The sequence below is a fragment of the Centropristis striata genome, chromosome 6 (genome assembly GCF_030273125.1).
Source record: "Centropristis striata isolate RG_2023a ecotype Rhode Island chromosome 6, C.striata_1.0, whole genome shotgun sequence".
NCBI lineage: Eukaryota > Metazoa > Chordata > Actinopteri > Perciformes > Serranidae > Centropristis > Centropristis striata.
In genome coordinates, this window is record NC_081522.1 from 28,957,042 (window position 1) to 28,979,480 (window position 22,439).

General features: G+C 39.6%; 1 protein-coding gene and 1 pseudogene across 5 annotated transcripts; one reads left to right on the plus strand and one right to left on the minus strand.

The window, feature by feature from the left end:
- Positions 1–1,505: 1,505 nt before the first annotated feature.
- ces3 (carboxylesterase 3) lies at positions 1,506–15,127 on the minus strand. Of its 5 annotated transcripts, none has more exons than XM_059336048.1 (14): positions 14,970–15,125; positions 12,123–12,199; positions 8,579–8,777; positions 7,671–7,809; positions 6,887–7,020; positions 6,647–6,800; positions 5,373–5,477; positions 5,135–5,236; positions 4,095–4,235; positions 3,850–3,930; positions 3,488–3,629; positions 3,050–3,199; positions 2,637–2,709; positions 1,506–1,928 (listed from the first exon to the last, which is right to left on the minus strand). In XM_059336048.1, exons 1-14 carry the CDS (start codon positions 15,044–15,046, stop codon positions 1,733–1,735), a joined length of 1,770 nt encoding a protein of 589 aa, XP_059192031.1. In that variant the 5' UTR covers positions 15,047–15,125; the 3' UTR covers positions 1,506–1,732. The 5 variants fall into 5 exon arrangements, with proteins under 5 accessions (XP_059192031.1, XP_059192034.1, XP_059192035.1 ...); XM_059336051.1 differs by having other exon boundaries at positions 1,507–1,928; positions 8,579–8,780; positions 12,123–12,269; positions 14,970–15,127; XM_059336052.1 differs by having other exon boundaries at positions 1,507–1,928; positions 12,123–12,283; positions 14,970–15,127.
- Positions 15,128–20,960: 5,833 nt separating this feature from the next.
- Positions 20,961–21,075, plus strand: LOC131974038 (U2 spliceosomal RNA; annotated as a pseudogene).
- Positions 21,076–22,439: the final 1,364 nt, after the last annotated feature.

A 22,439-nucleotide genomic window follows, 5' to 3' on the forward strand; every position in this document is an offset into this window, starting at 1 on the left:
ACAAACTGTACACACATACAAAACATACTATACGTACTGTACACACATACCGCACATACTATACACTGTGCACAAATACCAAACGTACAGTACATACTACACATACTGTACAAACATACTACACATCCTATGCAGACTATACTCACATTATACATACTACACATACTGTACAAACTTACTACACATCCTATGCAGACTATACTCACATTATACATACTACACATACTGTACAAACTTACTACACATCCTATGCAGACTATACTCACATTATACATACTGTACACACATACAGAACATACTATACATACTGTATAAAAATACTACACATTCTTTACATCATGTACACACATACCACACCTATATGTACTGTACATAAATACTACACATACTATACATATTGTACACACATACCATGTCAGGACCGGTGACCAGAACTCAGACGCAGACCAGAGATCAGAGAGATATGGATGATTTATTTGGATTTTTCACAAAGGAAAAACAGGTCGAAGAGGGGGCGCTGGGAATTCAGGAGCGGGTTCGGATCCAGAGCTCTCGGCTGGCTGGTGAGCTGGGCTGGGAGCAGGTTGAGGCACGATGGTCTGAGGCGAGGCAGAGAAAACAAGGTTAGGAACAGGCACAAAAACAGAGTTACTACTAAGTTGCTGGTGAGTCTCATACAAACTGATTCGACGATCCGGCGGGGACTGGAAGGCTGGTCTGGTCTTTTATAGGAGTGTTGATTGTGGAATGAGAAACCGGAGTGCAGGACTGATGAGATGCGTTGCAGGTGTGTAGGCTGGAGCTGCCGAGACCACGCCCCCCAGCAGTAATGCATGCCACAGACAAGTCACAACCGGGGGTTGTGACATACCACACATACAATACATACTCTACACACATACTATTCATACTGTACACACATTCTATTCACTGTACACAAATACTATACCATACGTACAGTACGTACATACTACACATACGGTACATACATACTACACATCCTATGCAGACTGTACCCACATTATGCATACTGTACACACATTCTACACATTCTATACATACTGCACACACATATTACAAATACTATAGCTGTTAATGTTTTGATAACCCTACGGTGGTTAACAGTTAGCTAAGTTAGTTAACTTTACTTACAATAGTCTAAATAATGTCAGCCCATCCTTTGTAGTTCAACCAGCTCTACCTTTTGGATGGACTTCATAATTTACTCAATTTAGCTGATGCCTGGTTAGGTATAATTCTAATAAGAATAAAGTTATTCCTTAACACATGGTAATGTACTATATAGGTAACTATATTTCTTCATGGTGATTTTTTTAACAAGACAGTTTTCACAACTTTTTCCATTAACATTAACATATATTAAATCATGAGAATTCACTTTATTTCCAAATGTATGGGAAATGTCACTCTCACTTACTGTCATGATTTCTGTTAGCTCTCAAAAATGATTTCAAACTACATCTTTCTGGGTGTTCAACAAAAGACAAAAGTTCTTTCTTTGCAAGAAAAGAGTTTCCTTTAATCAAAGCTATTTTTACAAATGTCACTTGCATTGAATTAAAAGATTATGGAAAAGAAGCCCAGGAAATACATTCTAAAACAGAGAAAAGGATGTCCAGGCAGGAATTTACATCATACCAGTTAGTTTCAGTGAAGAGGCATAAAAACTCCCAAACTTGGGGCCAATATCAACAGCATGACAGTTTGCAGATCACTTTCCAGGTTTGGCTGCAGCAGCTTTTGCTATTGCTAGCTGTTCCAGCTTCTGAGGGAGGACGACGTTAACAAAATGGACCCTGTCTTTCTTCAGTTTCTGTCTCACCATCTGCGTCAGGCCCAGCTCCATGTACTCCTGCTTCTGTCTGTCATACTGAGGCCAGTTGACGAGCCCAGGACCATTGGGAGAGCTGAAGAGATATTCAAACATGTCAGCCAAAGACATTGGGTAATCTATGCAGCAAAGAAAACCATCTATATATACACATGCTTCTGATTTTATATTGTCATTTTTTAGCATGCTTGCAATGTTTGAAATGTACATATGTTATACTGTATTCTTCTCTTTAAATTGAACTGAATTTCTGAATTTTGACAAAAAGAGACTGAACAAAACATTAAAGTTGTGGCCATAAAACCAAAACAATAAATGCAAGGATGCTAAAAAGCTCTGTAGAGCTGTACGGTCTTGGCTTTAAAAAAAAAAAAGGCTTTAGCAATGGTAAATAAGTGTGTTTTCAGCCTTTTGTTGAAAAAGATCGCCATCTAGTGGGCTTCGTAAATAAAGCAAATGGTACACGAAGCTTCGTTGTCCCTTCACTAGCCTGATCAACCTGCTGGTAGGTCCAGTAGGTAATTATCAATCCATTCAATGGGATGCTGTATTAACATGTACTGTTGGCTGCATACTCTAGTGGCTGAACTGGTAATGAGCACAGCACTGACGTTAAAGTGTGAAAGCAAAGATGGCAGAAAGAAAACCGAGTACAAAGCTCTAAAAGGTTGGGCAGGAGGTTTGAAATTGATGGTAAGCAACCCCTTTTTTCTGTTGTTACAGAAACATAAAGATATGTATTATTGCAACCTTAATGACATGGTTGTTCTCAGTGCTTACTCACCCAGTACGGGCAAAATTGCTCCAGTATGACATCATGGTCCTACAGAGTCTCTCCTCCTCCTTGGTAATGTTGCCTGAAGATTGGACAGGAGTATTATAACCAAATCAAATACTGGTAGCATTAATCATGATCTGAAGTGACTTCCATGCTTTTATTTTGTAAATATTTGGTCCCATTTCCAATGTTACATTGTTACAGTTTCATTTGGGGGATGCTTTCATCCACAGCGACTTACATCTAAAAGTTAATTTATTCCTTCATTTATTCCACCAAGTCTCCAGAGTTTGGCAGGAAGTTGCCATGCCTGAAATTTATATTACATAGCACTAACAATTTCATTATTATAAAATACAGACAGGAGAGCTTGTATATGTACACCTTGTGGGCGTCCTTATAGGTAGCATGTAACTTACCTGTGATTTTTATATTTCCATTCCAGAAACATCCACCAAACATGAAGCCAACATCATCTGCATGATCTGCCTTCACAAAACTGGGTCTGGTGTGTTGGTGTAGCTCTGCACGGTGTGCAAACTCATACATGTAAACTGGAGCACCTGCATCTAAATACACCAAGGAGATACAAGACAAGACCTGTATGCTTCGGCTGAGATGAATGTCAAAGATGTAGAGCAATTTGTTAATCCTTGCAAGTAAAGATCATTGTTCACTACAGGGTGACGTATGAACTCTGTGAGGTGTTGAAATGAGATTACAGGAGCGTCAAGTGACTTATGTACCAGCAAATTACACCAACACTGCAGACTGCCCTTTACACAGGCCTATAATCAGTTAGTTCTCATCTGTGCGTGTCACATTTATTTACAGAGCTGTGTGCCGCCCCTTCTGACCTGTGTGGTATCCCGCCACCTTGACTACAGGCAGCGTCATAATCAGGTCTCCCATGATTTCAGTGAATCTGTCTCTGATGTCCTCTGGTGTTTTAGCATCTTTCATGTATTCATCGAGGAGGAGGGTATTGACAGAGGAGGCCTGTAAGGAACAGAGAGAAAAGTCAAATCACCAGCTTTCCCTCCAACCAACCAACCAACCAACCAACCAACCAACCAACCAACCAACCAACCAACCAACCGACCGACCAACCGACCAACCAACCCATCCACCCACCCACCCATCCATCCATCCATCCATCCATCCATCCATCCATCAAACATTATCATCAACAAGCAGCAACAGCTATCATGGAGCTCACCCCTGCAGGATTGAAGAGGTTCATCACTGGCAGCACAGACTCTCTTGTCATACCGTTCTCCCAGCCGGGAGGGACGAAGTTCTGTGATCAAAATGACACAATATTTCAAAATGACTTCAAGATGAATTATAAATCCTTTTAGATAAAGAAAATCACCACAGGTAAGGGTGGCAGGATTGATTGACACTGATTAAGAGCATTGTAACAGGTAAAGTACAGTATGTCTGAATGAAGGTGAAGGTGACCTGAGGCAGGATCCATCCAAACTCATGGTTGGTTATTCCCATCATCACTGGAACCTTCAACACTTCTTTCCTGATGAGAAGCTCCTCTGCTGTGTCGGTCAGAAACACGCCATCCACCACGGCTGTCAGGAAAATGGTCATCTAAACAAGACAGAGTTTACTGCTATTGGAGCAATGTAACTTTGGCCAAGTGGATGAAAATGTGAATGTTTACCAGACAAGAGTGTCAAAGGCTGCTATCTTGTGGCTTAAATTAGCCTTGACACTCCTTTGTGTGCTATTATAGCATTGTATGACAGTGGTGGAAGAAGTATTCAGATCCCTTACTTAGGAAAAAGTACTAATACCACACTGTAAAATTACTCCACTACAAGTAAAACTCCTGCATTTAAAACATATTTAAGTAAAAGTACCAAAGTATCAGCATCAAAATGTACTTAAAGTAAAAAGTAAAAGTACTCCCTACGCAGAATGGAGCCACTCAGTTTGTCCAAATATATTATTGTATTATTATTTTTTATGTATTTTTGTAAGCTTTAATTTATTGTTGTCAAGTTAGGGCTAATTTTATATACTTAATATACTTTTATGTGGTTTAATTAATAAAATCTTGACCTGAAAAGTAACTAAAGTAACCTGTCAGCTAAATGTAGTGGAGTAAAAAGTACAATATTTGTCTCAAAATGTAATGAAGTAGAAGTATAAAGTTTCATAGCATGGAAATACTCAAGTACAAGTACCTCAAAATTGTACTTAAGGACAGTACTTGAGTAAATGTATTTAGTTACATTCCACCACTGCTGTATGATGCAGTAACAAAACACTTAAAAAAAGGTTGAATATATATAATTTGGAATGTTTAGTTTTGGTCTAAATAAATTAAGTGCTCTTCAAATTGGAAACACACAGACACTTACAAGGTTTTCTGTCTAGTTTTGGACTTTCTCTTGACTTACACTTTAAAGACAGAATAAAACTCAATCAAATGTATATATACAGTAAACTTGCATCTACTTGCATATATTCACAAGAGCATTTACCTTTTTAGTTGCATCAACAAGCTCATCTTGACTCTTTTCCCTCATGCATTGTACCAGTTGCTCTGTGCTGCCGCGGTCACATCCAGTAATGTTGGCAACAATCTAGATATAAGGGTAAGATTAATAAAAAATCACACATACAAAGGTCAATTTATGGTACAATAGTTCATATGCATTTATTTGATATATTCATTTTACTGAATTTATGCTAATCTACTCAGTTTACATATTACAGTACCTTGGCATGGCCCAAAGGATGACTCGTAGTGTAGTTCCCAGTTGTTGCTACTCCACTTTGAAAAATTGCCCTCTGAAACAGTCCTTTCGATTGTGCAGACAGGGTCTGTCCATGTGGAATGAAACATACAATCACTTGACATATAGATATAGATAGTTAGATCCAAAAACAACTGTAGAACAAACAAATGTACATACTTAAAATAAATAAGTATAATAATCAAGTACAGGTGTATGAACTATACTGCCCTACAAAGTCTAACTGCAGTAACTACGCAAAGGGCAAAACTGAGAAAAACTGCTGTAAAGTTTTTTTAACGTTTTTTACCTGGCCAGCCAAACAGGTTATACGTAGGCACTTATATGACACTTATTTCTACATGTATTGATGATGTAATTTTTATGCTTAAAGATCATGATGATTTATTTGACCTTTGACCCCAAAAATGTAGTTACTGCACTCTGGTTTAGCTGTGAAAGGTTCTTTTAGTAATGCATAAACAGAGTGCAGTAGCTATAATGTTATTGTCTTGTTTCAGCTTATATATGTTGTTTTCAGTGAATAAACATTTTCAAATTGATTTAGTTATAAACTGTATTCAAAGATTTGCATATTTTAGACTTAATATTATAAAGTAAATTTTATCTCACTTTTTTACTTAATCACGATTTAGATAATAGATACTAGAGACTAGATAATAATTTCCCTATCAAATAAACTTATAATTTCTATTATTACTGTCTTCACTATTCAACATAATGAAGAAATACAAGGCTACTCTGTATCACAGTCAAAGTGAACTTACTGCAGTCTGCTTTGGTTTTATGTTTAAATTTGTATCCAAATCGGACGGTAGTAAGTACAATTACTGCTTCAGATTTGAGTTGGATTTCGTAGTTACTGCAACTTTTATATCATTATTTCTCTAAAATGAAGCAAAATTGAAATCTAAACCTTTGTCACAAGATAAAACAGACATCAAGGAGTTCATTTTAATTATAACTTGATTTCAACCAAAAATGTAGTTACTGCAGTTAGGCTTTGTAGGGCAGTATATATAAATTATATATGTATATAGTTTAATTGCTTGTGAGAGCAAAGACTTCCGATAACGGTTCTGCTGTTATATGGACATTTAATAAAGGAAAGGAAATTGAGATGCACTCATAAATTAGCACTGAGGTTCTCACATTTGGGTCACCTTCTTGTACAAAAATGTTTAAATGTATGTCACTAACATGTTTTCTTTTCTTCAAGTGATTAGCTTTCTTTACCAGTATGGATGCACTGATGCCTCCTGCAGATTCTCCAGCAACTGTGACAGTTTGTGGATCGCCACCAAAGTCCTCAATATTTTCTTGCACCCATTTCAGGGCTGCTAGCTGATCCAACAAACCCCAGTTTCCCTGAGCATGCTCGTCTCCAGTGCTGTGGAACAGGAAAAAAGAAACTTGCTTTCGATTTTTTTTTGAGAGAGTAATGCCAGAAATGTGATGAGCAACATAATCCCTAACCTCAGGAATCCAAGAATGCCAAGGCGATATTGAATAATAACCATCACTATGTTTTCATAGGCAGCCAATGAAGAGCCGTCATACTGAGAAGCTGCACCCATTGAAAGACCTCCACCATGGATCCACACCATCACCTGACACACAAGACAGGAGCCTGCTGTTCACAGCTGACCTCTCCACACATAAAGTACAGTTACAACTTTGCTGGTCTTTTAACCGCGAACCGCTACGTCAGGGGCTGGGGGCGTGATTATCTGACCAACAAGACCAACTTTTAGAGAGACCAACTAAAACGTGTATCATTTATTTGATTTGTTTAACTGCAATGGGATTGATGCGAGCGCGCTAGCGTGCTAACTGCTAACAGTTGAAATATCAGCTGAAATGAAAGCAATGTAAGTTGAAAATTGGACAGGATCAACAGTGTTTTAGATTAAAAAAAAAAAAAAGACTGTTGTGGTATATTCATTTGACCAATAAACAGAAGCAGTATCACAAATTAGTGTTGCCATGAAGACTCTTGAATGGCAAAATCACAAAACACACATCAATGCTCTGTTTGAACAAAGTTAATGAACAGCCAACATCTCTGAAATTATACAATAAACAGTTCTACACTCAGGGAAAACACATGTGTGGACCAAATAACATGAACATCTTATAACAGAATTCAACCTAGTCGTAAGTTATTCCCTTCCTTCACAAAATTAAATGCAGGGCTGTTTTACTGGATTGTATTTAGTCTGTAAGTAGGTTCTGTATACTCGCTGCCTGTTTAACCCACCGCCAGTTTGTCCCCTTTTTTTGCCTCAGCTGGAGTGTATACGTTCAGATACAGACAGTCCTCTGAAAGCCCTGATGGGGTGTAGGTGATTGACATTGTCTTAGAAACTTCCACAACCAATTGTGGATCCTGGATACACCTGAACAGAAAGACAGAGAAGAAGTGTGTGCCATTAACAACTGTCACTGCTACTGTCATACAGTGGTGGAAAAAATAATCACATCCCTTACTTAAGTAGAAGTACTAATACCACACTGTGAAATTACTCCACTACAAGTAAAAAGTCCTAAATTCAAAACATACTAAGTAAAAGTACAAAAGTATCAGCATCAAAATGGACCTAAAGTATCAAAAGTAAAAGAGTACTCATTATGCAGAATGGACCCACTCAGATTGATTTATATTTTCCAAAAGTATATTATTGGATTATTATTATTGATACATTTATGTAAGCAGTGTTTGAATATCCTAGGTAGGGCTCACTTAAACTACTTTATATACTGTTATGAGATTTAATTAAAAAAATGTCTCATCACTTTAAATGTATCATGTTTTTTATGTTAAATCTCAACCTGAAAAGTAACTAAAGCTGTCAGCTAAATGTAGTGGAGTAAAAAGCACAATATTTGCCTCAATATCTAGTGGAGTAGAAGTATAAATTAACATAAAATGGAAATAATCAAGTAAAGTACCTCAAAATTATACTTGAGCAAATGTACTGATGTATGATGTAGTCACAAAACACTTAATAAAATATTTAAATCTATGTTTAGTTTTGGTCTAAATAAATCTGCTCTTCCAAGTACCTTAAAATTATACTTAAGTACAGTACTTGAGTACATGTACTTAATTACTTTCCACCATTGCTGTTATATCTTGTTCTGTGCCCTTTGGTCACCCAGTCTTACATGGGAGGCTGCCGTGTGCCGTCTCTCTCCCCTTCCCAGGGCTCTGCATCCTGTGGAGCAGCCAAGCGGAGGGGCCCCACAGGGGCCCGGGCGAAGGGGATTCCCAGGTATTGCTTCACTCTCCTCTCTGTGCCTTTAACCGTAACGTATTCCCCTCGGATTCGGCCATTTTTCAGAGAAACCACAGGGTCAGTGCTCCCTGCTGAAGATACAAGTGTTTTGTTTGATAAAGAAGCGTACCAGTGCTTGTGCAAGGTTACAAATGATGTTTATTCTAAATTACTATCAGCCATTTTCCAGCATGCTATACCTTTCTTGAGTTATCTTTCAGGTTTGCTTGAATAGTAGAAAGTAATCCTTCACAATAAACAATCATGTCTGCTTTGATTAAAAGTAAAGTTGTTGTATAATACAATAATGTGCCTGTAACTTTAGATTGATTTCAGAAGTCTGCACCCTACTCCTTTGAATAATAATAATTAAAAAAATGAAAAGTGGATTCAGACTTGTTGACTGTGACTGATAACTGATTACTAATATTGTATGTACTGTATCTCCATTATTGCACAGTGTGTTTGTCTGGTGTTTATGGAGTTTCCCTTGTAATTGAACCATATAAATTACACTTGCTGTGAACTGCATTTCCCATGTACACTTGCATCATCAAACACAGATGTCTTCATAAACACTGGGGGTGTTTTTGGACTGGAAAAGACAAAATAAAGTATACTTACATTTAACTTAAAGTTTTACGGTAAGAAAACAGAAAGTTATAGTAAAAAGAGCCTTCATTTTACATATTATGTGTATTTAATTTATTTATTTATTTATTTTTAACAAATAATTAAATATGATTTAAGACCATTAAGCAATTGTTAAAAACGGTTAAAAATATATATTTTTAAAATCCATAATGTCCCATTGTATTAAATTACAGATTTTAAGTTTTATAATAATAATAATAATAATAATAATAGTAATAATAATAATAATAATAATAATTTTATTTTATGGTTAATATTTGTAATAAAAGTAATTTAGTTTTTTTAATGGCATCTGCACTTTATGTAGAAAGACAAGAAAAATACTGTAAAATAATACAGTACATTTCTGGAATAGAACTCTCCCTTTTTTACTGTGTAGAGAGGACATATGGTTTGGTATGGATGATAACTTGGGGGCAAATGCTGAAGACAGGGTTGACCAACGAGGGTAAGAGAGTAGAGGTCATGGGGTCAAGTGGCATCATTTGACATTTTGATGTTTTGTCTTTGTCCTCGGTGTGTGATACCGACACACACGCAGGAGCCGTGCACCCAACAGCACATATCTGACCACTGGGTGGCAACAGACTCTGAGTGGCTTGTGTTACATCTGACATGTGCCTGGCAGAATGAGTTGTTGAGTGGCGTAGAGTTGAATGAGCCTTGTGCATCAAAAGTGAGTTAGCTAGCTAAAATGCAGTGTTCTGTATAACATGTTCCAATAATATATTACTCTCTGTTTATGACTCTCTAAAGGACAGAATGCTTTACTTGTTGCTAATAAGGAGGTTGGGAATGCCGACAGTGAGCATTATCATGCCAGAACCGGAGTATGGGTAGTGGGCAACGGACCCGTGTTCCTGGCTTTTACTTGGCACCAATAGCTGCCTAAATATGCAATTAAAAGCAAAGTGGCGATCCTAGTCCATAATTAAATATTGTAAAGATGCTGTTTTCACCCAGTGGATGAATCAACAGCCCCTTTCATAGTGTCGTTTCATGCCGGGACATTTACGGCTCTGCACTATGAACGTGCCAGGAGAGAGAAGCAGGGATCAAGTGATCCCACTAATTTTGGGTTAGACCTTCAGAGGTAGTCACAGAGTTGGAAAATTGGTGGGACTGTTGGAAGCGGGACCACTATGAAAGGCGGAATATTTGACGCCACGTGTGACATCTAACACACACCTCCCACTTGGTCCGACAGTAACAAACAAACCGGCATGCTAACTGTACAGAAAGTGTCCACTGCTGATCATAAACAAACCTGCATCGCTAATTGTCCACTGAGTGTCTGGTGCTTATTGTAAACAAACCGGTATGCTAACTGTACACAAAGTGTCCACTGCTTATCGTAAATAAATGGAGGTCGCTAACTGAACACATACTGCTGCAGCCAGACGCACTGTACTGCTAACTGTGTAGCCTAGTAGCACTATGCTACTGTGCAGCACTGCTGCTGCTCTGTTGCACGTCACTATCATCTCCTCCTTTCTCGTTCCGCGATGCCAGCCTGCACTATGAAAGGCCATGAATATAACGCCTTTGCGAGATCACTATGATTGCCCTAAGGTGAAAAGCCAGCACAGATCTTTCCGGCAATATAGAGGGACATTTGCGGACCGCACTATGAAAAGGGCTATTGTGTCATTTTTGTGCCACTTTAGGGACACACGCCCTTTTGATTTAAAATGAGCTTTTAATTAACTTGAACATCTGTACTTACTTGCTATGACACATTACTGTCTTCCATTTTATTATGCTGAGTCATATTTCTGCAGTCGTTTTGGTCAAAGTAATGCAAAAGTAGCAGGTTAGTCTTACTGCAATTTGCAGGGATAATTATTGTAAGGACTTTTCCTTTATTTACCATACCTAGCACATTTCATTATAACAAATGTTCAGCTCATCAATACAAATAATACAATTCATTAATCATTTCATTACTCTAAATGCATTGGTGTGGTACGTGAGTACATGTTTGCTTGATTTTTTGGTGCAGCCCTCCTGGAGAAAATTTGACATTGGATTCATGTTGAAAGTGGTAAACTAACTATTGTACCGGCTCATTAGCTGCTAGAGAAATGGTGGATTTTGTTGTCGCTTTATCAACATGCCAGACTTATTGACAACTGTCTGGCTAACGCTAGATAAGTCCACTGTTCATCCTTACTGTGGAAATTAGCAAGCATTAAATAATCATGATCAAAACATACTATCCATGTTAATATGAACAGGTTCTAAAATAAAAAAAAGTGGTAAAGAAAAAGGTTTTTGAGTTAAGAACCGTGACAGTGATTGAATTTGTCTCTTAGAAAGCTGCATGAACTCTTATTTATTCACCCATCTACCATTCTACAGTAAGTTGATGTGGAGAGGCCAAAACATTTCTTATTACATATTAATGATTACAAAAGTGTATCTTGTATTTCCAACAGAGGACACGGATGTATAGCTGCAGCAGCACATCAATGTTACCACATAAACCAACAGAATCCCAAACAACTTGTACTAAAATAAAGGATCCCCATTCACCACTAGTTTTAAAAAGTGTAGAAAAAAATCTCATATGGGATCGATAGCTCCTGAAAAGTAACTTGAACTTAGCTTCCTCAGCCAAATTTCAAAATGGTGACATCATTTATTGTGTTACTGTTCATTACATCCCTTGGGCTGCTAAATTATAAAACAAATCGTCAATCTACACATTTGTCATCTAACGTTGCTGCTGCATCGGAATGTCCTGACCTAATATCAGTTTAAATGAAGTGTTTTCTTACCTGGTGTTGGCTGTGCTATCGCTGTCAGCACAGGAAGGATACACACAATGAACAGCGTTGTTCTCATCCTGACCGAGCTCAGTGCAAAGATGGAGAGAATTACAGTGTACTTTCAGAGAAAAAGCTCTCTGCCCCTGTCCTGGCCCTCTAGTACCAGCCCACTCACACACACACACACACACACACACACACACACACACACAAACTTTAAATTGTGAACATATACAAACATAGGGTGAGTTCATGCACCTCCAACCTCTGACTCCCACACACATCACAAACAAGCTCAGTATCTCACAACGGCCCAGTCGTATAATCTCCATTGATTTAACCTCCATTACACCACAAGCAGAACTGTGACTGTTGAGTCACTAAAGATAAACCCCTGCTCTTTGACCACTGCAGCTCAATGCTGCAAATCATAGCTTCAATGATACTTGGTATAGTTACAGTGTCCACGCAGATTGAAGGGTAGGGTGTAAAATACGATTGGCAAACACATTTTGGTTGTTAATGGACATTTCAAGATTTCACTTCCATTGCTGTTGTATGATCCTGAATATTTAAGAGCTGGTCCAGAATATTTTGACAGCTGGATGATACTCCTTGCACTTTGTCCTTGACTGAGGAGCAAAGCTTTGGCAGTGTAAGACCAACAACATTGAATTCTGTGTCCAAAGCCTGATATATCTCGTTCCTCTGAAAAGATTAAAAACACATTGTTGACATGTTCCTTTGTTCCCATTAAGACACATAGAATAGTTTATTTTGACTCAATCCCACATACACTATCCAGTGGCAGGCTCACGTGATCTGTGGGGCAGATCACGTGATATAAAATAAAAAGCGCACCAATGTTTTGTGGTGGGGCATCAGCACACAGAATGTTAAGGCCAGACTAGAGGGCACTTCCATCATGTGTTTCCCTTTCAAGGGTGACCAGGAGGACCCTTCATCATGTTCTCTTTATTTATGGGCCCCCTCATTGTCCCTCCATCACGCTTTCTCCACAGGAAGGACTCCTTAGAGGGTATATTTTCAGGTTTTCTCCAAATACGGGCAACCTTTAAAGGTACTTCATCACATTTTTTCTACTAGAATGACACCTTAGAGCAGTGGTTCCCAATCTTTTTTCCTTGGAGCCCCGCCTACTGTGTCTGAGACAAGCCAAGTCCCCCCTGGCAAAATGGCCTAATATATTAAAATGCAGTCCCTAAGTGGGTTTATACAGACTTCTGGTTATTCTATTACATGTGTTATTATTATTTATTTACACATCCATTACCCTTAACCACTTATCTGAACAGGGGTACAACCTGGACAGGTCTCCAGAATACCACAGGGCTGACATTTAGAGACAGACAGCCATTCATGCTCTCATTCACTCCTACGGTCAATTTAGAGTCACCAATTAAACTTGGGCTGCATGTTTTTTTTAACCGTTTTTTTAAAATGTTATTTAACAAATATTTTGATAACCTCAAAGCAGTGAAAGTTTTGTGCACCCACTGTGATCTCTGGTACCCCCCTAAGGGGGGCCCGGACCCCAGGTAAGAACCCCTGCCTTGGAGGACCTTTTCTTCATGTAAGGGTGCTCCCAGAGGGCATGTTATCACTTTTTCTCCATTTAAGGGCACACTGGGGGGACTTCATCATGTGTTCTTCATTTACAAGCACCCTTGAGGGCACTTCATAACATTTTCTCCACTAAAAGGGCACCTCTACTCTAAGGGCACCCTTATTCCATTCATGGGTACCATAGAGGGCACTTCATAAAATGTCCTCTACTCAAAGGGCACCCCGAGGGAACTTTATAATGTGAAGCCTCATCACCGTGGAGGCATCCAAGAGGGTATGTTTGCTAAAGTTTTTCATACATGAGGGCACCAAGGTGGGGCGGAGACCCCCCAGCATGTTTACTGGTATAACAACAAACTGTGTATTAATCTACGGTTGACGACCCCAACATATGAACAATAGCTATATAAAAGGGTTGAATGAGCCTTTCAGAAAATTTTAACATATTGGATGCATATATTAAGAAAAGCAAAAAACCTGGGTCTTTGCCAACATAAAAAAGATGTTGTTGCAGCACATTGTAATTGCATGGCAATCACAAAACAGCAGTAAACAGTCCAAACCACAAGCATTACTGCAGTATTAGTGTTTGTTGCCTCAGAACCTGCCTCCGGTTCCCTGCCCCAAATCTGGAAAGCTGGCTAATTTGTGACGTCATACACAAAGAAGCTATTTTCTCCTTTGAGACAGACTAATTCCTTATTGGTAATTCTTTATTTATTTGTTGATAAAGGGAGATATACTGTACATATTTACAAAAGCCTTATCCTTCTTAAAAGGATAGGAAATGGAAGAAAGTTCGGGCGAGCAGCTGAGCAGGGATTGTTCTTTCTTCTAGATGTGCAATAGATGTCCTGTGTACAGAATTAGGGGGAACAGTGACAATTCTTAGGAGGAAATGCAAAATGTAACCTGCTTTCATAGGCTTAATAATTGCAATATCAATAAGGCGTGTCTCAAATTCTGACGAGATACTCTGGACTTGCTTGTCTTGCTGCGCAATGTCTTTGCCTTGATGTTGAAGTTCTGCTGGTATGTGAGGAAAGTTTTGCAGGTCACAGTGCTACAGCCTTCTGACAGCATGTGTTACTGTACTTGCTTTTTATAACTGATCATGTTGGTCATGTTTTACCCTGATACTGCAGGTCTCAATAAGGTTCATTGAGCAGTCAGTGAGATATTTCATTAATGCTATATCCAAAGCCTGCTGTGCATACTCTGCATGTTTTGAAAGCTTCAAAACTTTTTTGATATCAGGCAACAACTCACCAAAAATGCTCAGTCATCCGATGTACATCGGTGTGCAGCAGTAGGTCTGTGGATTTTAAGCCTGTCTCCTCCAACATAGCACAGAATAGCCTTTTCTGTAGACTCCTGTCATGAACTGGTAAACTGCAGACATGTATATAGTTCAGATGTGGCTCGCTGGTAGAGTCTGGTCCTACAGTCACAGGTTAGCTGGATAGCAGCAGTGGGAGGGGCCTCTTATCCATGGCACAATGTTAAGCCCTTTTCCTCTCTAATGGTTTGGAGCAGAGACAGTCCTTTTTTGGGAGACACCAGAATGGGAAAAGGTGCAGCACTTGAAAGAGAAATGGGATGACAAGAACACTCACACTGGTAGTTGTGCAGTTATTGGTAGATTTCTTACACTTGCAAGTGGTTACACAGCAAGTGGCCCAAAGTACATTTTATGTTGAGGTTTTTGTTGCTGTTGTTGTTTTTACACTGTTGACACTTTCTATCTGCCATAATATGCAGCTCCAACTTGGGGGAAGCACATATCGACAAAACACCGGTATGGCAGGCAATTCAGACAATGCAGCTACTGGTACCAGCCCATATAAATATTTGAAGGTGTTTTGTTAACAAATCAGTATAGGTGCCAATAAAAATGTATACTTTTTTTTGTAAATTGACAAAACAGGTCTAAACGTCAGCCATTTTGGCAGTAAATTTGAAATGACACAGTGTGGTGAAGCCTTTAAAAAAAGGGGGAGAACCGGACAGGAAATAGTTTTGTTGGGTCTGTGAACCATAGACATGTATAAATAATGGACGCTGTGACTGTGACGTCACCTATTGGTTTGTGGACTGCCCGTTTGAGGCATCGAGTTCAGCGTTACACTCATTGCCATCTTGTGTCACCATCTTTTTTTTCGGACACGGGGAGCAGACCATATTTTTGTGGAGGAGCGAGAGGGATCTGACAACACTGACTGCACACCTCTCTGCACCTCAACCTGACCAAAGAAGTCGCTGCTAATTCATGTTAGCATTAAGTGGAGCATGAACTAGGATGCTCATTTTGGCAAACAAAAAACAAAAACAAAATTTACATTACTTACAGAAGAAAAATGAACAAAGACTTCTTGGAGTGTCTGTTAGTCCAACCTAATGCTGAACAAGACATTTTTACTGAACAAAATGTTCAAATAAAGTGAACTTTATTTAAGTGAAAATATAGTGTTAAAAGGTCAAAGTTATGAGACCAAACCGGTAAAATCCTTTTTTATATGTATATAATATTAAATATAACTTTATTGACACGTTGCCGTGAATACGATTTGTTCTGCTTCTCTCCTCATGACGGCTTGCCTTGTTAGTGACCTGCCAATCAAAGGTAGCCACACCCCAAATCATACAATTTATTTTCGGCTAAATGCGACCATTATTTACACTATTTACATCAAATTGTCTTGAAGAAGATTGTTTACTCGCGATTGAGACCATAGTGTTAATCTCCTAAAAAAAAATAATTCTGAGGTAATAAATCAAGTGAGAAGTTTTCTCATTTTGTATTGAAATTAATGGACAGCAATGTTTCTGCAGCCGCCGTCAGCGACGCCTGCTGGAATTTTTGGTAAAATGCAGCTTAAGGCACTTCCTGGTTAACGTCCCTGCTCAGACCCCGAGGTTGCTGCTTGCTATGAACCTAGTTCAGAAAATTGTGAACTGTGAACTAGTTAATTTTAATCTGAACTGAACTTTGAGCAAGCCCTTGAGAAGTGTGAATTTGCACAGCACTGACCATTAATGCGGCCTATCATCGCTGGAACATCAGGAATTGTAATAAAGATGAGCTTCTGAAATCTAAAATCTGAACTGTATCACTTTAAATGTAGCCTAACTTCCTAGCTTTGAAAAAGTCACACAGACAGAACAAAGTTATGACAAAACCCACAACAAAAACCTGCAAAGAAATGGGCAAAGAGGCAGATTATGATTCATCGCAGGAGTGAAAGACACTGCTATGGCCAACCTACTGTACTTGTCAAGGTAGGGGTGCTTGATTACGTGATTCAGATAGGAAATGAAACTCAGCTAGCAATGGAGCACGACAGCAAGTCAGTGAGCATGACAAAAATACTGATACCATCCCAGTGCACTTCACAGTTATCCACTACTAACAGCACTCGACAAGTTGTACATTACATAAATGCCGTCACAGTGCACTGCAAGAGATCCACTGAGATTATAAACAGAGTTGTCAGAAGCTCTAGGAATTTTAAAGAAACTAATGTGATGAAACATCAAACAGATCCTAGCATATCAATCCAATATTCCACCCCAGAGGTCGGGTTTGGCAACGCTGTTTACCTTTCTATAATCGATAGAGAAACAAGGTGTTCCATCAGGCCAAACAAACATGTTGAGCTCTGTGAACTCTGGCTGAGAGCAACAAGGCTGTGTTGTTGTAAATATTTGCCCTCATTCTGCTTTTTGGTGGATTCACTCCATTAGCCTGCTGTTTGATAGGAAGCTTATTTTAACATGCTAGAGAAGAGTGTTTTGGTGAAGGGGCATTGAGCAGTGGTGGAATGTAACTACGTACATTTATTCAAGTAGTGAACTTAAGCACAATTTTGAGGTGCTTTTACTTTAGTTAAGGATTTATTTTTTATGTAACTTCATACTTCTACTACTAAGCTGACAGCTTTAGTTATTTTTCAGGTCAGGATTGAACATGGAAAACCTAATACATTTAAAGTGATTAAACATTTGTTTTAATTAAACCTCATAACAGTATATTAAGTAGTTTAAATTATAATCCAACAATATATTTTGAATTATAAAACAATCTGAGTGGGTCCATTCTGCATAACGACTACTTTTACTTTTGATACTTTAAGTACATTTTGATGCTGATACTTTTGTACTTTTACTTGAATACGTTTTGAATGCAGGACTTTTACTTGTAGTGGAGTTTCACAGTGTGGTATTAGTACTTTTACTTAAGTAAGGGATCTGAATACTTTTTACACCACTGGCATTGAGGAATATTGTACAAAGCATTATCAATATTCACAGCAGACATTTGGACTTGTCACAGCAGGTAAAACACAGGTCTATATTTTTGCAGACTTTGCCTGAGGGGATTACTCACAGAAAATAGAGATGTGATGTTAAAACATGGGGGGAAAAAACGTTTTTGTAGCTAACTTCTGTTTGTCACTTTTGTTACTGTGTCCAGTATTTACTTATGGTAGTAGTTTAAAAAAAAAATCTTTTCCCAAACTTTAACAAAGTAGTTTTGGTGCCAAACCTCTTTTTTTTGTTAATGTGGATGTTCATTTGGAAAAGCTACATAATAATAATAATAATAATAATAATAATAATAATAATAATAACTAGAAAATTTCCTCTGGGGAAATTCTGAAAGGGCCACGGGGGCTACTGCTGGTGTGTGTACACTATGATGAGATTCTTCAGAGATTTCCTTTAAGAGATGCCCTTTAACCTCAAAATGTGTGTGTGTGTGTGTGTGTGTGAAACGTGTATCTGGAGGAGTGTGCGTGCTTATGCACGCATTTGTGTGTGTGTGTGTGTGTGTGTAGCGAAAATCGCATAAAGTTACCTGTGTGTGTGTGTGTGTGTGTGTGTGTGCGCGCGTGTGTTTGAAGCATGTGTATGCATGTGTGAGGAGTGTGCGCGCTTACGTGCATGTGCGCTTCTCTGTGTCCTACGCCCAAACTATAACTCTGACAGCATTACCAGAGGATTATGAGTGAGAACACAAATTTTCCTACGTTTCTATGTATAAATTATTTTTGTAGAGTGGAATTTGTGGCCTGGAGCGCAGTTTTCAAATTTATTTTTTGACAATTTCTTCTCTCCCTCTACACTCTGCGTGATGACATCATCACTCTAGACTCTGAACATCCCGCGCAATACACACACATGGCAAAATCGCCCTCCCCATATATACTATACGTGCAATTGCTCTGAAATTTCACCGTACAACTTCCGAAATCGGTTCGGAATTTTACGAGCAACGGTGTGGGAATGGTGAGGCCCCAAAGTTGGCGCAATGCGTTCTGGATGGGCCAAAAAGTGCACGTTTTTGCACGTTGTGTGAAAACATGTAAGCCGATCGCTAATAAAAGTCATTCCACACAATTCCTGATTAGGGCTAGCCTGGCTAACACCAGACCAAATCTCATTGGAGATTAGGTCTGGACACCTACAATGCTTTTCTCCGTAGAGGAGGTGTGGTTTACGATCCTCCGGAGCCGTTTATTGGACGCTTAGAATGTCTATCAAAGCGTCTGTAGGTAGCTCTTAGCCAATCAGATCAGTTATACAAGATGACGTAGTAGAGCAACAGAAATGGATGTTTGTTGTGTGTGTGTCTGTGAGAGAGTGTTGCTGCTGCTTTGTTTCTCCAGTTCTCGCTTTCTGCAAGATTATTTATTTTCACGCTTTATTCCCCCTCATGTCATTCTGCCCCACACATCCACTGATTTTATGGGCAATAAACAAGCTGCTGCGGGTCTCTGGGGGCTCCGCTGTCCCCCGGCTCGGAGCCAGATCACCGGCGGTGACCGGCGGTCTCGCCGGCTCGGCGCAACGAGCCGCAGAAACCGCCCGTGCGGCGCTAATAGCCCCGCTACCGGTGATCTGGCTACCAGCCGGGGGACAGCGGAGCTGCCGAGAGACCTTTCGCCTTTCAACTTTCGCTCTAAACTATTTAAAACACCATCTACAGCTAAAGAGAGTTTCGCGTCTGCAGCAGCCATGTTGGATCCGGAAAGCTTCTAAGTGCCGAGTAGTACGCGTCATCGTCTCACCGTCCCTCCCCGCTCTGTGATTGGATCCCTAAAACAGGGCTAAGATAATCGCCTCGTTTCCAGACTGGCTGGAGGTTCGAAATCAAATTCGAGCGCGCAAGGCAGTCTGGGTATACCCAGGCTAGATTAGGGCGCAACTTTTGACGTTTTTACTTTTTGCGATTTCTCAAACCTGTGAGACTAGTTATGCGCCAAAGTTTTTACGGAAGAATAATCTATATACTAGAAACAAAATTCCAGGGAAATTTTGGAGTGCCACGGGACTACCGCCGGATGATTCTCATGGATTAATTCAGCAGTTAAACCGGGACTCTGTCCTGAGTTCACAGACACCACTTCACTTCCTGAATGTCTACATATATTTTTTTTTAAGAAAAATGAAAAAATAGCTTTGTTAGAGCGATCTAAAAAAACTGTGAGGCCCCAAAGTTTGCGCAAAAGTGCACGTTTGTGCACGTTGTGCGAAAACGTGCACGCCGATCGCTAATAAAAGTCATTCCACACGATTCCCGATTAAGGCGCAACTTTTGCCGTTTTTACTTTTCGCGATTTCTCAAAGCTGCGGGACTAGTTACGCGCCAAAGTTTTTACGGAAGAATAATCTATAATATATAAATAAAAATAAACATGAGCAATAATAAGAGATGCCTCGCTGCTCAGCCGTGGCACTAATAACTAGAAACAAAATTCCAGGGAAATTTTTGGAGTTCCACGGGACTACTGCTGGATGATTCTCATGGCTTAAATCAGCAGTTAAACAGGGACTCTGTCCTGAGTTCACAGACATCTCATAAAAGTCTGTAGGTCAAACAGTTCATCCAGGACCAAAAGGGGCGTGGCTACTAAAATGGGCGTGGCTACTCAAAAGGGGCGGGGTAATCAACCACCAGTTAAACAGGGACTCTGTCCTGAGTACACAGACACCTCATACAAGTCTGTAGGACAAACCGTTCACAAGTTAGTAAAATTGGGCGTGGCTACTCAAAGGGGGCGTGGCTTCAATCAACAGTTAAACAGGGGTTGCATCCCAAAGTCAAGGATCCTTCCTTGGTAGGATCCTTCCTTCGGAGTCGGGTCCTCCGGAGGCGAGGCCAGAGTCCTTCCTTTCACTGGTGTAACGCATAAATGGGACAGCCTTCGGAGTGTGCAGCTGTACGTCATTGCGTAATTGGACGTCCTGCTTAAATTCAGCGCCGCTCTCGGCCTTTTGGCTAAGATCAAGTGTAGTATCTGTTCTTATCAGTTTAATAAAAATAAATAAATACATAAATAAATAAATAAATAAATTCAGCGCTGCAATTTCAAAATCAGTTCACGACATGGATGTGACTTTGGCATCAGCACTCTGACACATATTTGTAAAAATGGAAGAAGATGCTTTAAGGTTGAATCTCCACGATTTAGCAAGTAAAAGCCACAAAGTGGATTAAACCTGAATATTAAACTGATCCTGGCTGAACTTGGCCGCTACTTAGTTTCATAAAAGCAGCGGAGCATAATTCATCATGGAAATATGTTCTGTGTTCTTTTTATTTTACAGTACAGTACAATAACAGTTAAATAACAATAACGGATAATAGCGGACTTTTGGTCCCTGTAAACACAATAAAGAAATGCATAACTTTCTGAATGGCATAGTTGCACATAGTACATCATCATGGACGCATATAAATTAATTAACAATAACTTTAGCGACTGAGACGGCATTAATTAACTTAACCGGCAATGTATCAAGATGACGTTTATTATCTTTAGCTAAATATTCTGGCATTTGTTTATCTATATGTTTTTGCTTGACTTTAAACACACGTTTTGTAAGTTATGTAACAACATTCAGTGTGAACTGAAAATACTTATATATTTAAATGCATATTGCGCCGCCGGTGTCGCTGTTTCTACGCTCGTCATTTTTAAATCTCCCGGTAGACCGGTGTGCGCAATGCTTTATGGGTAGTCGGTGTGCACGGAGGATACACACATGCATCCTCGGAATTTGGGCAGAAGAAGGACTCTGTCCTCCGGAGCATCCTCGACATTGGGACAGTCCTTCGGCGGATGTCGATGGCGTAGTGTCCTTCAAATCCAGCCGTTTGAGCATCCTTCCTTGACATTGGGATACAGCTAGAGACTCTGTCCTGAGTTCACAGACACTTCATTCAAGTCTGTAGGACAAACAGTTCATTAGTTAGTAAAAGGGGGCGTGGCTAATCAAAAGGGGCGGGAATTTATTAAATATTGTTATGTAGAACTGGTCAGTGATGAACCATCATCATGCATGACAAGTTTGAGGCAGATTGGACAATGTATGGTCAAGTTATAAGGTCTCATGCTTTTTGAAAAAACGCCATGTCCGTTAAGTTAGAATGTCTGTCTTGGAGGAGGGAGGGGGGGGGGCAGGGGGGAGGCTTTGGTAGCTAAGCAACCAGGTGGCCAGGTGGAGTTGACCAATCAGAGCAGAGCAATCAAGCCGACGACCGCCATCCTCTGCTTCAGAGAGACAGCATGCAGATCTCTGCTCCGTGTCACTGCAAACCCACCCATCAAACCCAAACAAGAAATATGGCGTGATATTTGAGTCAAAAGTCGCGCAAGCGATAACCATAGACTATATATAGGCGATAACACATCTGCACGCGCATTTATTTCGTGTCACGCAGGCAGATTTCAA